The following is a 13,884-nucleotide window of genomic DNA, read 5'->3' as shown; positions in this document are numbered from 1 at the left end:
TAACATAATACAATGTTGTAGAGTTAGGAAAATTGCTGTATTGGTGGTATTTGCTCATTTCCTCCTTTTTAATGATATACCTTTGGCATGCTCCCTTCTTTTTAGTTACTTTATGCATACTCTTAAACTGTGTCTCCCCCACACGTACCTCCTTTGTATATACTTTGCCCAGTTCATTTGTTCCTTTTGTCTTTATTTGCTTTAGTGTAATTTCTACTTCCACTTCCATCACATTGGGAAATGGGATGTTAAAATCTAAATATCATCACTCCATTATGACTGGAAAAAAAGACTTTTCTATAAATTTTTATAGAATCTTTTCCATTTTCCATCTGTTGTTTTCCTTCCATTTTATTCCTTAAACAACCAGTTTGTTGCAAATATAACAACCAAAACTTTTATAACAACCAGAACTAAAAAGACTCTTACTTTTGTTAAAAATTTGCTATCCCAGGGGGCAGCCAGGTGGTGTAGTGGATAAAGCACTGGCCTTGGATTCAGGAGGACTTGAGATCAAATCCAGCCTCAGACACTTGACACTTAACTAGCTGTGTGACCCTGGGCAAGTCACTTAACCCTTATTGCTCTGAAAAAAAATAATTCGCTATCCCAGTCTTATGGTTACCATTTTTAATCAAACTCAATTTAGTGAAGGTATTTAATTTCATGTGCTAGCCAGTGATGATGTTTTATCTATTATTTTACATTTTACAAATTACATTTATGCCCACATTATTCTCAAATATTTATTATATGAATTGATCTTTGAATAGAAACCTACTTAATACAAGCCTAGTTTTATTTCAAAATTTTTGCTTTCTGATATAACTATATATTTAAAAATTTTTATCTTAATAGTAACCATTATCAAAAACATTCATATAAGGTAAAAATTATTTACATGGAGTTACAGGCACCAAAGAATTTTAAATTTGTTAAAAATCTGTATTAAGTTTATAAAATAAAAAAGTCCTATTTTCTTCTCTTCTTATCATCCTTTTGTTTTCCACCCATCTCTTGTTTTGTTGTAGTTGTCATCTACATAATGTTTTGATTCTCCTTCACTACTTCATAATATCTTTTTATATTTTCTTTTTCATAATTGTAATTTATTATACAATAGTATGCCAGTCCATAAATATATTAGAACCTGTTCATCTCTTCCTCATTTGATGGACATACTGGTTGTTCCCACATATCTACGTAGTTGCAAAATCTTGTAATTTCTTTCACCACAACATCTTTTGCATAGGTGTTCCCCTCTCTATACTCACATAGCCTCCACCCTAAAATACACCCTCATCACATCTTGTCTGGACTTTTGTAGTAGACTTCTCCCTGCCTGAAGTCTTTATTCTGCTCATGGCTGTGAAAGTGAAAGGCAGCATGGAATAGCAGGCAGAGTACTGAGCTTAGAGTTAGGAAGATTGGAGTCCTAGGCACTTATTAGTTGTGTGACGCTGAGCAGGTTGTTTAATCTCTCTACCTCAGTTTCCTCATCTGTAAAATAAATGAGTTAAACTTGAAGGCTTCTAAGGCCCCTTCCACTTTTAAATATTTAATCTTCATATTTTTCTAAAGCATTTTAGTTCTGGTTATGTCACCCCATCCCTACCTTAATAAATTCAGTTGGCTCCTTCATGCTGCTATAATCACATATATAGTCCTTTGGTATTGAAAACTCTGCTTAAGCTTGTCTCTTCCTGATTTTTCCAGTCTTCTGAATCACTGTTCCTCATGCATGACACCTTTATCTGCCATCTCTGTGCCTCCCTTTTATATTTTTCTCTCTCTCCCAACCTGTAATTTCCAGTAAGACTTAACTCACCACCTCCTCCAGGAGATCTCTTCCTGTTCCCCCAGCTGCTAGTTTTCTACCCTTTATCTTTTAAGTCCTCATTTATATATATTGACTCCACCATTAGAATGTAGCTTGTAGATAAGCTTGAGGTTGAGGATAATTTTGCTTTTTCTTTGAATCCCTAGCACTTAGCACAGTGCCTGGCATTTAGTAATTTCTCACCCTTTTTTGGGGGGAAGAGGAACAGGGCAATGAGGGTTAAGTGACTTGCCCAGGGTCACACAGCTAGTAAGTGTCAGGTGTCTGAGGCCAGATTTGAACTCAAGTCCTCCTGAATCCAGGGCCAGTGCTTTATCCACTGTGCCACCTAGCTGCCCCTCATTTAGTATTTTCTCAATAAATGCCTGCTAATTGATTGATTTATCAATACACCTACTATGAAAATTTTTATATGAATTATACTAAGTACATTCTGCATTGATCAGAATTTCAAAGTCACTGGGTCATAGACTTCTAGCTGAAGCCGACTCTCATTTTATACATGAGTTATCTCTCTCAGACCCAGAAGGGTTAAGCAACTTGCCCAAGGTCAAATTGACAGTAAGAGGCAGAACTATCACTTAAACTTAAGGCCTTTAATTTTTTTCCACTGCTTTCTCCGTGCTGGTGGCAAACGTGTAATATTTTTAGAGGGTGATTTGGAAGCACAGTACAGAGTACAGGTTATAGAAATAATATTCTTTTATCCAGGAATTCTCTTGTGGGGACTATACCCTGAAAGTTTGGGATATTTTTGAAGAGTTTTTTCTTCCAAGATGTTTATAGCTGTATTTATAATTGCAAAAAACCCAAGACTTAGAAACAAATGAAATGTCCACTAGGAAGGAATAATCAGCAGCTAGGTGGTGCAGTGGAAAAGAGTACTGAGCCTGGAATCAGGAAGACTCATTTTCCCATGTTCAAATATGGCCTCAAATACTTACTAGCTGTGTGACCTTGGACATGTCACTTCACCGTTTGCCTCAGTTTCTTCATCAGTAAGATGAGTTGGAAAAGGAAATGGCAAACCATTTCATTATCTTTGCCAAGAAAACCCCAGATGGGGTCGCAGAGAGTTGGACATCACTGAACAACAACAAAAAAAGGGGGTGATCAAAAACATTCTGCTACATTAATGTAATGGAATATTATCATGTATTTAAGATTGACAAACTTGAAGCACATAAGGAATATTGAAAAACCTTTATGAATTAACAAAGGAAAAAACAAAGAATGGAGTTTATACTCTGACCATAAAAGATAGATGGAAAGGAATGTCCTGATAGAAACTTAAAGAAAATTAAATATAAGTTATAAGATTTTGTGGGATGAATTTAATTATTGCAAAATAGTTACAAAGTAATCTAACTTATTCATTATAAATTTGTTTCTATGTCATTTAATGTTTTATGTTTTAACATACATATACACATAACTATCTGTCTGTCCATCCACCCACATAACACATTTCTATTTTTTAAAGTAGGGTCAGATTCTTTGGGTGTCAAAGCAAATAATATAATCTTCCAATTATGGCTAGATATTTACTGTGTGCTTTTCTTTACAGAGATGCAGTTCAACTCAATGTGATTGCTACTCGACAGCTTATTCTCCTTGCACAGCAAATGAAGAATCTGGAAGTGTTCATGCATGTATCAACAGCTTATGCATACTGCAATCGAAAGCATATTGATGAAGTTGTCTATCCCCCTCCTGTTGACCCCAAGAAACTAATTGATTCTCTAGAGTATGTCTTTTTTTTAAATTATTAAACTCTGCAGTTATGCAGAGATTAAAAAAATACACATATGTGCTTTTTTTTCCAAGTCATTTTAAAATCCCTTCTTTCTTCCCCTCCCATACCAAGTGTTGTGGCCACATTAAAAAAAAAAATTGTGAGCATCTGTCTCTCAGCACCATTCGTGCTGATGTTCCTGTACTTTCCATAAATGATTCATTGTGTGGGAGTGGCAGCATGGTAAAAAGGAAGGAACATTGGGTTTGGAGCCTGAGATCTCTGTCTGAATTTAGTGTCTATTTAATACCTTAATGACTTTAGGCAGGTCACTTGATCACCTCCAGGCCTCTTGTGTTTATCTGTAAAAGGTGTGGCTTGGACTTGACCTCCACAAGCCCTTTCAGTCTTCGACCTTGTGGTTTATGCCTGGTAGTTTGCAAGTGAAGGTGGGAATGAACATGGAAGGAAAATCCCTATCCACTCCACTCTTGATAACAGACACTAAGTGTTTTCCTGAAGTTGAAGATGGAGGTAGTAACAAGTAGGTGAGGACTGTTCTTTTAATAAGTAATCAGTACTCTTATTAGCTAATTTTGACTTGGTTGGAGTATTCCCGATCCTTTAAAGTGTAGTGTTTATCAGAGAATGTGGAGCCTGTCGTTTTCTTTGGCCCATCAAACTTGAGTGGAGAGTGTTAGTTTCTTTTTAAAAATTGACTTGCTATCCCACTTCCCAAGCAGCTGTTCTGAACCTTTTCCTTTTATGATCCACTCCATCTCATCATAGTATATAACCCCACCTTCTGCTTTATGGAGAATATTAAGGACCTCTGAGTTACTTTTTAACCCTAGCTCATGACAAACTTTTATGCGGGATGTAGGCTATAGCTTAAAATAAAATAATAAAATAAAGCTACAATTTTTTTTTATGAACTCATTAATTGTGTGGCCTTGGGCAAAAGTCCCTTCATACGTTCACTGAGCTTCAGGTTTCTCAATTGTAAAATGATGGACCAGAGCAACTGTGTCATACTTAAAAGGAAAAAGATCCCTGTGGGCCCCATGTTGTCTTAGGAAACCACAAATTAACATTATCTTTGTTGTATTTTTGTTCATTTTGTTAAACATTTTCCAATTATATTTTTATCTGGTTCCCTAGTTTGATATCTCTGGATTGTGTGACTTCCAATGTCCCTCCCTTCTGGTTCAAAATCTGTGATTCTGCACATATAATAAAAGAATATTATTCATTCTACAAAAGGATTCCTTTAACAATATATTTTAAATATTCTGTGTTGCATATAATTTTTTGAGGTACACTTACATCTGTGTTTCTTGGTATTTTGACTCATAATTTCTTCCAAATAAGGCAGAAAAGTTCCCTTAGATAAAATAAACTATGAAAAAACTGAGATATGTTTTTTGGTGAAAGAATTGATTTCCTAATGTGTGCAAGGCTCATAGTGCCATCTATTCATATAACATTACAAAGCTGACCTGTATTCTCATGGCAAAAGTTACTAATTTCATTTCTTCTTGCTGACCTTAGAATGAAAGGTGCATAATTATTTACAGTTAATTTCTGCTTGTTTACAGAATTACTTGTTTTAAGAACTTCTTAGGTTCCTAGCATTTGCAGGTCAGTCTATTGACAGCAGTGAAACCTGCTGTGCCCTACCTTAAGGTTGACTCTTGCATTCCAACATAATATATATACACATGTACTTACACATATACATGTATAAAACACACATTAAGAGCATGTTGCAAATTTATGCTCTCCTTGCTAGATCTTTGTTAAGTTTTTGTTGAGGGTTTTTTTTTTCTTTTTTGAGGGGGGGTGGGATGAGAGGGAAGTAGGCAAAAAACCTAAATTATTTTTCCTGACCAAAGGGAAACCAGTTGATTCAAATCATTGATCATTCATGTTATGTTCGAGGAACTGTTTAAAAACTCTCTTTAAAATAAAAAATTTAGAAACGAAATCCTCTTTTGTGATTGCTTTGATTCTTAGGTGGATGGATGATGGACTAGTAAATGATATCACTCCCAAACTTATAGGAGACAGACCGAATACTTACATATATACAAAAGCCTTGGCTGAATATGTTGTACAGCAAGAAGGGGCAAAACTCAATGTGGCAATTGTAAGGCCGTCAATTGTTGGTGCCAGTTGGAAGGAGCCTTTCCCAGTAAGTCACATCTAAACTATAGAGTGCTGATATATCTACACATATTGTCAAATGTTACATCTGAGAAAGTGAGGTATAGACTAAAATTTGGCAAAACTATGAATTGTAGTATTTCTTACTAATTACCCAGTTATTAAAATGGTACTTGATGAACATGGTTCCTTATACATAAATGACTTTTGTTTTTAGGTGGTTTTAGGAAATACCTGTACTAATGTTATAATGCTGGATAATATATAGAAGTTAAAGTATTAGAAATGTGTAGATTAGCAGTATTGAAATCTTCTCTTTCACTGATAATGAGGATTGAGGGGTATGAAGTCATTGCGTTCTATTCAAATAAGACTTGGTCAAGCCAGTTTTCTCCATGTTTGATATGAAATTCTAAAGGACAAAATTTTTATAAAGTCTAATTAAAAATGTGTGTGTATATACACACATATGTATGCACACATACACATACACATACACATACACATATACACATACATATACATATATATCTCATCATAGCCTTCAGTCATCGCTTATTGGGATCCCAGTATAAAAGGAAAAAAAAGAGGTGAAGGTCAGAGTATTTAGAGGTCTCACCCTTCCACCTATCACCTAGTCAGTCCCCTCCTTCCTTTCTCCTTTGGTCACAACATTAGAAGACAAGAACAGTTGTGAGGATTGACATATAAACAAATTTTAGGTGTGAATATAATTTATGTTTAATGAATTTCTTATCCACCTGAAAATACCTGAAGCAAAGTAAACCCAGGAAGTTGAGTATAGGCAGAAACTTGGTCTTTTGTTGGGACAGTGATGATTACTTGTTTCTTCTTATATGTTTCTTCCTAGCAACTTATTTTAAATAGGAAGATTTCCTTTTCCTCCCACCCTTCTACTCAGTGGACTGCAACTATGAATTTCTGTAAGAGCATTACAATTGTTATGAGTTAAGTTGTGTTTTCGCCAAAGCTTATGGAGAAGCTGCCACTGTTCTTAATCAATCCTAGTAAAAAACTAGCCTTGCTGGGTAGGGGTGGCACATAGAGTCAACAAGCACAAAATTTTCCTCCCGTTAGCCCCCTTGTGAGTAGTAAATCTATTTGCATAAAAGTATTTTGGGGGGATGCAGATTTCAAAGAAAGAACCCGTAGTTTCAGTTTCTTTCTTCCTCTTTTTTGTAGTTTCAATTTTTAAAATGTTTATATTTCATTTGATAACAGGGATGGATCGATAACTTCAATGGACCGAGTGGTCTCTTTATTGCTGTGAGTAAACCTCTCAATTTAAATAGTTTTTTCCTTTCTTAAATAATTTGAGTTTCAATGTCTTAAGCATTATGCTTGTTTTTATTTCTTCAAAGGCAGGGAAAGGAATTCTTCGAACGATGCGTGCCTCCAACAACGCCCTCGCTGATCTTGTTCCTGTAGATGTAGTCGTCAACACAAGTCTCGCAGCAGCGTGGTATTCTGGAGTTAATAGGTATGTGAGGTGACAGTGTGGGCTTATTAAGGTATTATTGGAAATTGTAGTGAGTGGGGGAATAACTTAGAGATGTGAAATTTAACTCTAAAATAAGAAAGTGGATTAAGATTTTTTTTTTTCTGAAAGACTGCTATACTTTTTTTGGAATTTTTTTTGGGGGGGTGGCAGGGTGATGATGTTTAAGTGACTTGCCCAGGGTCACAAAGCCAGTAAGTGTCAAGTATCTGAGGCTGGATTTGAACTCAGGTCCTCCTGAATTCAGGATCAGTGCTTTATGCATTGCGCCACCTAGCTGCCCCCAAGACTGCTATACTTTTTAGAATTTCTGTGATTGTACATAAAACGTGGGGTGGAGGCAGAAGATGGATATTTAAGATTAGTTGAAATTCATTCCAAAATAATTGCATATTGATATTTGCTACTGTGGTTCTAGAGATGTTTTACTTTGGGTGAACCTTTCTGACAGCCATTTACTTTACTCCATACCTCCCCCAGTGATTTTTTTTAGTAGGAAGCATGGCCTAGTGGATAGAAAGCAGTTCTGGGAGCCAGGAATTCCTAGGTTCAAGGCTGGCTGCTGATGCATGCTACCTCTGTGGTCTTAGGCAAATCCCATAACACCTCAGTGCTCTCAGGAAACTTGTCTTAGAATATAGGTGCTGACCAGCTTTGGTAGCTCCTTTATATAGGAATCCCGATACTAAGTAAAGTACATGTCTGATATCTATTCCTAGTCCTACTTTATTACCAAAGGGACAAAGCATTAGGTGATTATTTGCATATATTATTTTGGGCAAAGGAGAACCCAGGATATGATTTGCCCCAAATTGGGCCTCTGAAAATTTGTCAAGAGCAAACACAGAGAATAGATATTAAAACACTCTTCCTTATTTTCCTTAGCTTTTTGGCTCATTTTTGGTTTCTAGAATGGTTAATCCTGATACAAGAGGAAAAATTATGCAAAGGGAAAAAGATGTATATGTAGTGAATAGAGTTGTTCTGACCAGTATTGTTTGATAATTCTGTCATTAATACATGATAGCCAAGCCTGACAATTATAAAATCCCACTCTAATGTCATTTAACTGTCATTTATAACAGCATTACTCTGGAACTGTTTTGCACAGTTGATTAACAATAGGTGGGTTATGTCTATAGTTTCTTTTTTTTAATTTTAATTTAAAAAAATTTTTTTAATTTAAATTTTTTTAAGTGACTTGCCCAGGGTCTCACAGCTAGTAAGTGTTAAGTGTCTGAAGCCAGATTTGAACTCAGGTACTCCTGACTCCAGGGCCGGTGCTCTATCCACTGCACCACCTAGCTGCCCCTATGTCTGTAGTTTCTATTGAGGAATTTTGGGGGCATTGAAATACATGAGTAATTAAAAGTACTTCAGCTAACAAATGTCCATTAGCTCATTAAGAATAACTGTGCACTATAATTGTCTACAAGGGACATAGATTTTTCTCATACTTAGTTAAAGGTTTTCTGTACAGGGTGGGCATGGCAGTTTCTGTTTGGTATTTACTCTGATATTTGACTTTACAGACCAAGAAACATCATGGTGTATAACTGCACGACTGGCAGCACTAATCCTTTCCACTGGGGTGAAGTTGGTACGGTGTTTTCTTTTCCCTTCTGCTTTCTATAAATCTTAGAACAAATCTTAATGTTACTGAGTAAAGTAGTTTTTAGTGGTTGTTTTCAAGATCATGTGTTAGACTATTGTAATGCTTGAGGATTTAAGGCTATTCACTTAGAACTTATTTTCATTATTATTGCAAACTTAGTTGTCATACCTCCCAGCACTACAGCAAAGGCCTTAGGATTGCATTCTTGCTGTATATTTCCCATCTACCATTTTTGGCCTTTCTTCCTAGCTTGTCCTTTGCCCTCCCACAATGGCTCCACCCCTCTTGTGGGAAGTAATGCTTCTTTCTTTTTGCCTGGGACTACAAGCTGTACTTTGTCTGTGGCAAAATGGAGTAGGTTCAGTGGGCATTGCTCCCAGCTTTGAAAGCTGGAGACAGTATAATGGGAGATGCTCCATGAAGTCGATCTAGAATGGCAACAGATGAAGGAAGCTTGGGAAGTGGGATGATGCCTAAATTTCTGCTAGCATCTTGTGACACTTTTACCATACCATAGCAAACCTTCAGTCAAATTTGGATTGTTATAGTAGAAATAATAGTAAAATTAGTACTGTAGAGACTTGGGTCCTTGTCATAGCCTTGCCACACCAAACCTTTGTGACCTTGGGCAGGTTGCTCAGCTTTTCTCTGTATTAATTTCCTCAACTGCAAATTGATGAAAGAGTTGGATAAGGTATTCTATAGACATATGTGGCATTGAATGGATTTTAAATTAGTGTACCTTAACTAAAGACAACTTAAGTTCAACCAGGTTCTGGTTTTATTTGGTGAGTTTTAATTTAAAATGCTATTTATGTTATGAATGTCAAGGTCAAATTCTACCTTGAATTGATTAATTTTTTTTCAAATAAACACTTTAATTTAAAATTGTATATTACTGTATTTTCCAAGTTTTCCTCATTGGCTTTCTTAACTTATACTACAGTTTTGATGAAAACTACTTAAATTTTCAAGTAAGGTAGACATTTTGCTATTTAAGCTCAGTTAGTGTTTATTTATAAAATTTTAAAATTTTGGAATAGATACTAGGTTACTTTTTAATTGGTTGTATGTACTCCAAATAAAGTACTAATATCTTCAGGTAATAATAAGAAGATTTGATATGTATATTGAGATTTCATTAAGATATTTGGAAGTAAAACATAAAGTAATATTGGGTAACTTTAATTTTTATGTATATGACTTAGGTAATTTAATTAAAAGTATTTGCAAGAAAAAGATCATGATTTTCCTTTTCTTTTTGAAGTAAGTACAGTAATAAGAAACTGGAAAGAGGAACAGAAAGAAAGAAGCTATGGTGAGAGGTACAACATAGAAAGTGACCTTATACGTGGCCTTGGTAAAGAAATCAGAGAAATGCCAGAATGAGATTTTAGTTCTTGATATGTTGAAAATTAATAAGAGGTAGTTCTCAAATCATTTGAGTTGAGTGGGCATATGCCCTTTTTTTAGCTACTCTATAAAGTTTTGTTTTTAAAATGGATGCAGTAATTTAATTCTGACATCTATAGTAAAAAGTATTGTACCTTATAAAAATGTAATGGTTTTCAAAAGTTCATTACATGGTTATTACCAAAGCTGTTACACAACTTTTCTTCCTCAGAATACCATGTAATTTCTACTTTCAAGAGGAATCCTCTCGAACAGGCCTTCAGACGGCCCAATGTAAATCTAACCTCCAATCACCTTTTATATCATTACTGGATTGCTGTGAGCCATAAGGCCCCAGCATTCCTGTATGATATCTACCTCAGGATTACTGGAAGAAGCCCAAGGTAATGGTGACTAGCTCTGTCTTATCTGTTCCTCTGACTGTGAAACCCATGCTGACACTAAAACAAATATTAACTGTATTTTTGTTCATGCTTATGATTAAGGCTTAATGGTCTTTGTGAATGAGAAGACTTGAATTCAAGACTTTTGCCTTAAATGAAGAGGTGATCTTGTAAGCTACCCACTCCATTCAGCCCTTCTGGTGACTAATTTACATGATGTCTTGAATTCAAGATCTCACTTTAGGCTTTTCTTGGAACAACAACATTCAAAAATGCTTTGACGCTTATTTTTCCTACAGGAGATTATCTAAATCATTTCTTCAAGATGAATCCTTTAAACCAAGTGTTCAGGCGCCCCAATATTAAGTTTTATTCCAACAACCTATTGCTTCATTATTGGAAGGGTGTCAGACACACAGTACCTGCCTTATTGCTCGATCTTGCACTCAGGTTGACAGGTCAGAAGCCGTGGTAAGAAGAATAGTGCTAAGTACACTTGGTATTGGTGAGGTGGTGGAAGCTTGCTGGAGAGACGACAAGTCGCTGGCATGGCCTTTACCTGTAGTACTACTAACCTAATTTGTCACAATCACAATCAGGGTGCCAGGACATTTCTTAGGGATTTATTTAGCCTGTTGGGACACCGCTTCTGGTTCTCACATCTTTGGGCTATTGACGCTGCAATGTTCCATTTAAAAAAAAAAAAGAAAGAAAGAAATGCCCAGCACCAAGGTTGTCATTGTTATTATAAGCTGAAAATTAATCCCCTCCTCTCAGCATCCTGAAAATTTGAGTGTAGGTTTTTATTGAGGGTTAAGGGTAAAAGATCTTCCTCCCTCTAGTGTTTAGTACTTTTTCCTAGAGAATGATTTATTTCAAATATTTCTGCTTCCCCTTCAGCTTATAATATGATAATTATTATATTTGACTAATTTTCTAGATTGAGAAATGGAGATTTTAAAAAGCAAAATAAGACTTAAATTTTCTATTTTATTTTGATTGTTTTAGACATTCCTTCTCTCCCTCCCCAAATTAAAACCCCTCAGATTTAAATAGAGCTTTCTTATGACCTTTAGTACATAAATGGAGTGAAGCTTATTTGGAACATTTTTTTAGCTAATTGTTATTTTGGTGGAGCATTTTGATTGAAAATACAGGGTTTGAGTGTTTTTAAGGAAAATGCTGATTGTAGAATGTAGTTCTGATACTTAAAAATCAGCTCGCAGGAGTTGAGAACTATTTGTCATTTTAATTAGTATAAGATGAAACCATTTTGTGATTTTCTTTTGACTTCATTTATCTCTGAGGTTCCTCTTCCATATTCCTGTAGTTCCCTATGTCAAACAAAAAATCCATTAGAATGGCCAAAACTTAATTGTTGGAGGGAGAAATAGTTTTTAAATTTCTAGTTTTCTATGTTCTCCAGAGAGATTTGCATATGATATCAATTGGAGAATACTTTTTGTGGATAATTAGATTGTTCAGATCTTAGGAAAGAATATTAAAAATAAAAAGAATAAACATCACATTTATTAGTTTCTCACATTTGAAAGGCTAAAGGAAGTGGAAATGAGCATGTTATAACATATAATATGTGTGTGTTTATGTATACCTTACATATAGTAGACACTCATGAAGTATTTATTGAAATGAATAATTGTTGAAGTCCGTTAACGACAAGTAAAAACCTCAGTGTACTTCACTACAAACTGGCGTTTAGCTGCTGCTAAAGGCGTATGTTAATCTTGAAAGCATTGAAATTCAGGCAACAATATTAAATTAAAAAAGACATTAAAAATGAAATTTAGAGCTGTCCTTTTCATCATTTAACAAATCTCTATTGAGTGCTTACCGTATGTGCATTTCCTTAAATGGGATTGCAGATTCAAACATAGTACAGCCCCTGTCCTGAAGAAGCTTGGGGTCTTGTTGGGAAGGTGACTCGTTTAAAGGGTGATACGCGGGAGGAGAAGGCCGAAGAGGGACTGGTGCAGATGGTGAGGACCATAGGAATTCAGCAGGGGGCTAAGCTGGCTGGGAAAGGCTCTGTGATGGAAACAGGAATTTCCCTGGGCCACAAAGGAGCTGGAGAGAGAAGAATTCTTGTATGGTGCTCCTCCACAGGGAGCACAGCCCTCACAGCACAGAAGGCCACTTTCTGGAGTGGGTGGCTTTGCTTTGGCTAATGAGGGGGGGCACTAAAGTTTGAAAGGGGAAGTCAGAACATGCAAGTCATCAAGGGCCTTGAGGAGTTTGTATTGTTTCCTTTAGGCGTTGGGGAACCACTTAAAACATTTGAGCCAGAGGAATGACATGATGTAAGCAGGGCTTTAAAGTATTCCTTGACTCTTAATATAGTGGACCGAGAGTTGTACTGGGAACCAGGAAGACCCAATACAAATCCATCCGTTGCCATTTCTTAGCCATGCAGACATGGACGAGTCACTTAATATTTTTGAGCTTCTGTTTCCTCATGTGCAAAATTGAGAAATTAATGGCACCTACCTCACAAAGGTTGTGTGACTTAAGTGAGACAGCTTTTATGAAACACTTTTCAGACTTTAAAACACTGTGTAAGTGCCACTGTTTTAGTTAATGTGACAAAATCTTAGAGTCAATAAAAATTTATTAAGTGCCTACTATGTGCCACGTACTGTGATGAATAGTGGGAATACAAATACTGAAAAGATAATTCCTGACTTCAAGGAGCTTACAGTCTAATGGGGGAAGACAACACATAAAAGAGAACTGAAGGATGAGGGGGAGGTACTCAGTGGAGGGTATGTGGGAGAAGTCAAAGAAATTGAAAAGGAATGCAGCTGGATGGGAAAAGAGGAATGTCTGAGGTGATGACGGAATCTTAGAATTGCAGGGAGCCTCAGAAGCCATTGGATCCAGCCTGGTGCTGAATTAGAATCTTCTCTGCAACATCCCAAGTAGTTATTCAGCCTCTACCTAAAAACATCTAGTGAATAGTAGCCTACTCTGTTCCAAGGCACCCGAGATTCTGCTTTTGGACAGCTCTTTTAGGAAATTTTTTTCTTATGTTTATATGAAATATACCTCTGCAGCTTTACTCTTTGTTCCTGGTTCTGCCCTCTGGGATACCAGGGTATGAGGCAATAGGACTAGGTGACTTCTGAGATCCATTCAAGCTCTATATCTATGATCCTGTGATGATCTTTTCTCTCAGTCTAGTTCCACAGGGGAAAA

General features: G+C 36.1%; 1 protein-coding gene across 2 annotated transcripts in view; it reads left to right on the top strand.

Annotated features, from left to right (window-relative positions):
* The window catches only part of FAR1 (fatty acyl-CoA reductase 1), a 105,569-nt gene that overhangs the window by 69,912 nt on the left and 21,773 nt on the right, over positions 1-13,884 (top strand). For both annotated transcript variants that reach the window (XM_043970798.1, XM_043970797.1), the window contains 6 exons: positions 3,408-3,587; positions 5,592-5,769; positions 6,984-7,028; positions 7,124-7,242; positions 8,793-8,860; positions 10,500-10,671. In XM_043970798.1, the coding sequence (XP_043826733.1) occupies positions 3,408-3,587; positions 5,592-5,769; positions 6,984-7,028; positions 7,124-7,242; positions 8,793-8,860; positions 10,500-10,671 (762 nt within the window). The remainder of the gene's footprint in view (positions 1-3,407; positions 3,588-5,591; positions 5,770-6,983; positions 7,029-7,123; positions 7,243-8,792; positions 8,861-10,499; positions 10,672-13,884) is intronic.

Source organism: Dromiciops gliroides, chromosome 6 (assembly GCF_019393635.1).
Source record: "Dromiciops gliroides isolate mDroGli1 chromosome 6, mDroGli1.pri, whole genome shotgun sequence".
Classification (NCBI taxonomy): domain Eukaryota; kingdom Metazoa; phylum Chordata; class Mammalia; order Microbiotheria; family Microbiotheriidae; genus Dromiciops; species Dromiciops gliroides.
This window is presented reverse-complemented; position numbering and strand designations above follow the sequence as displayed.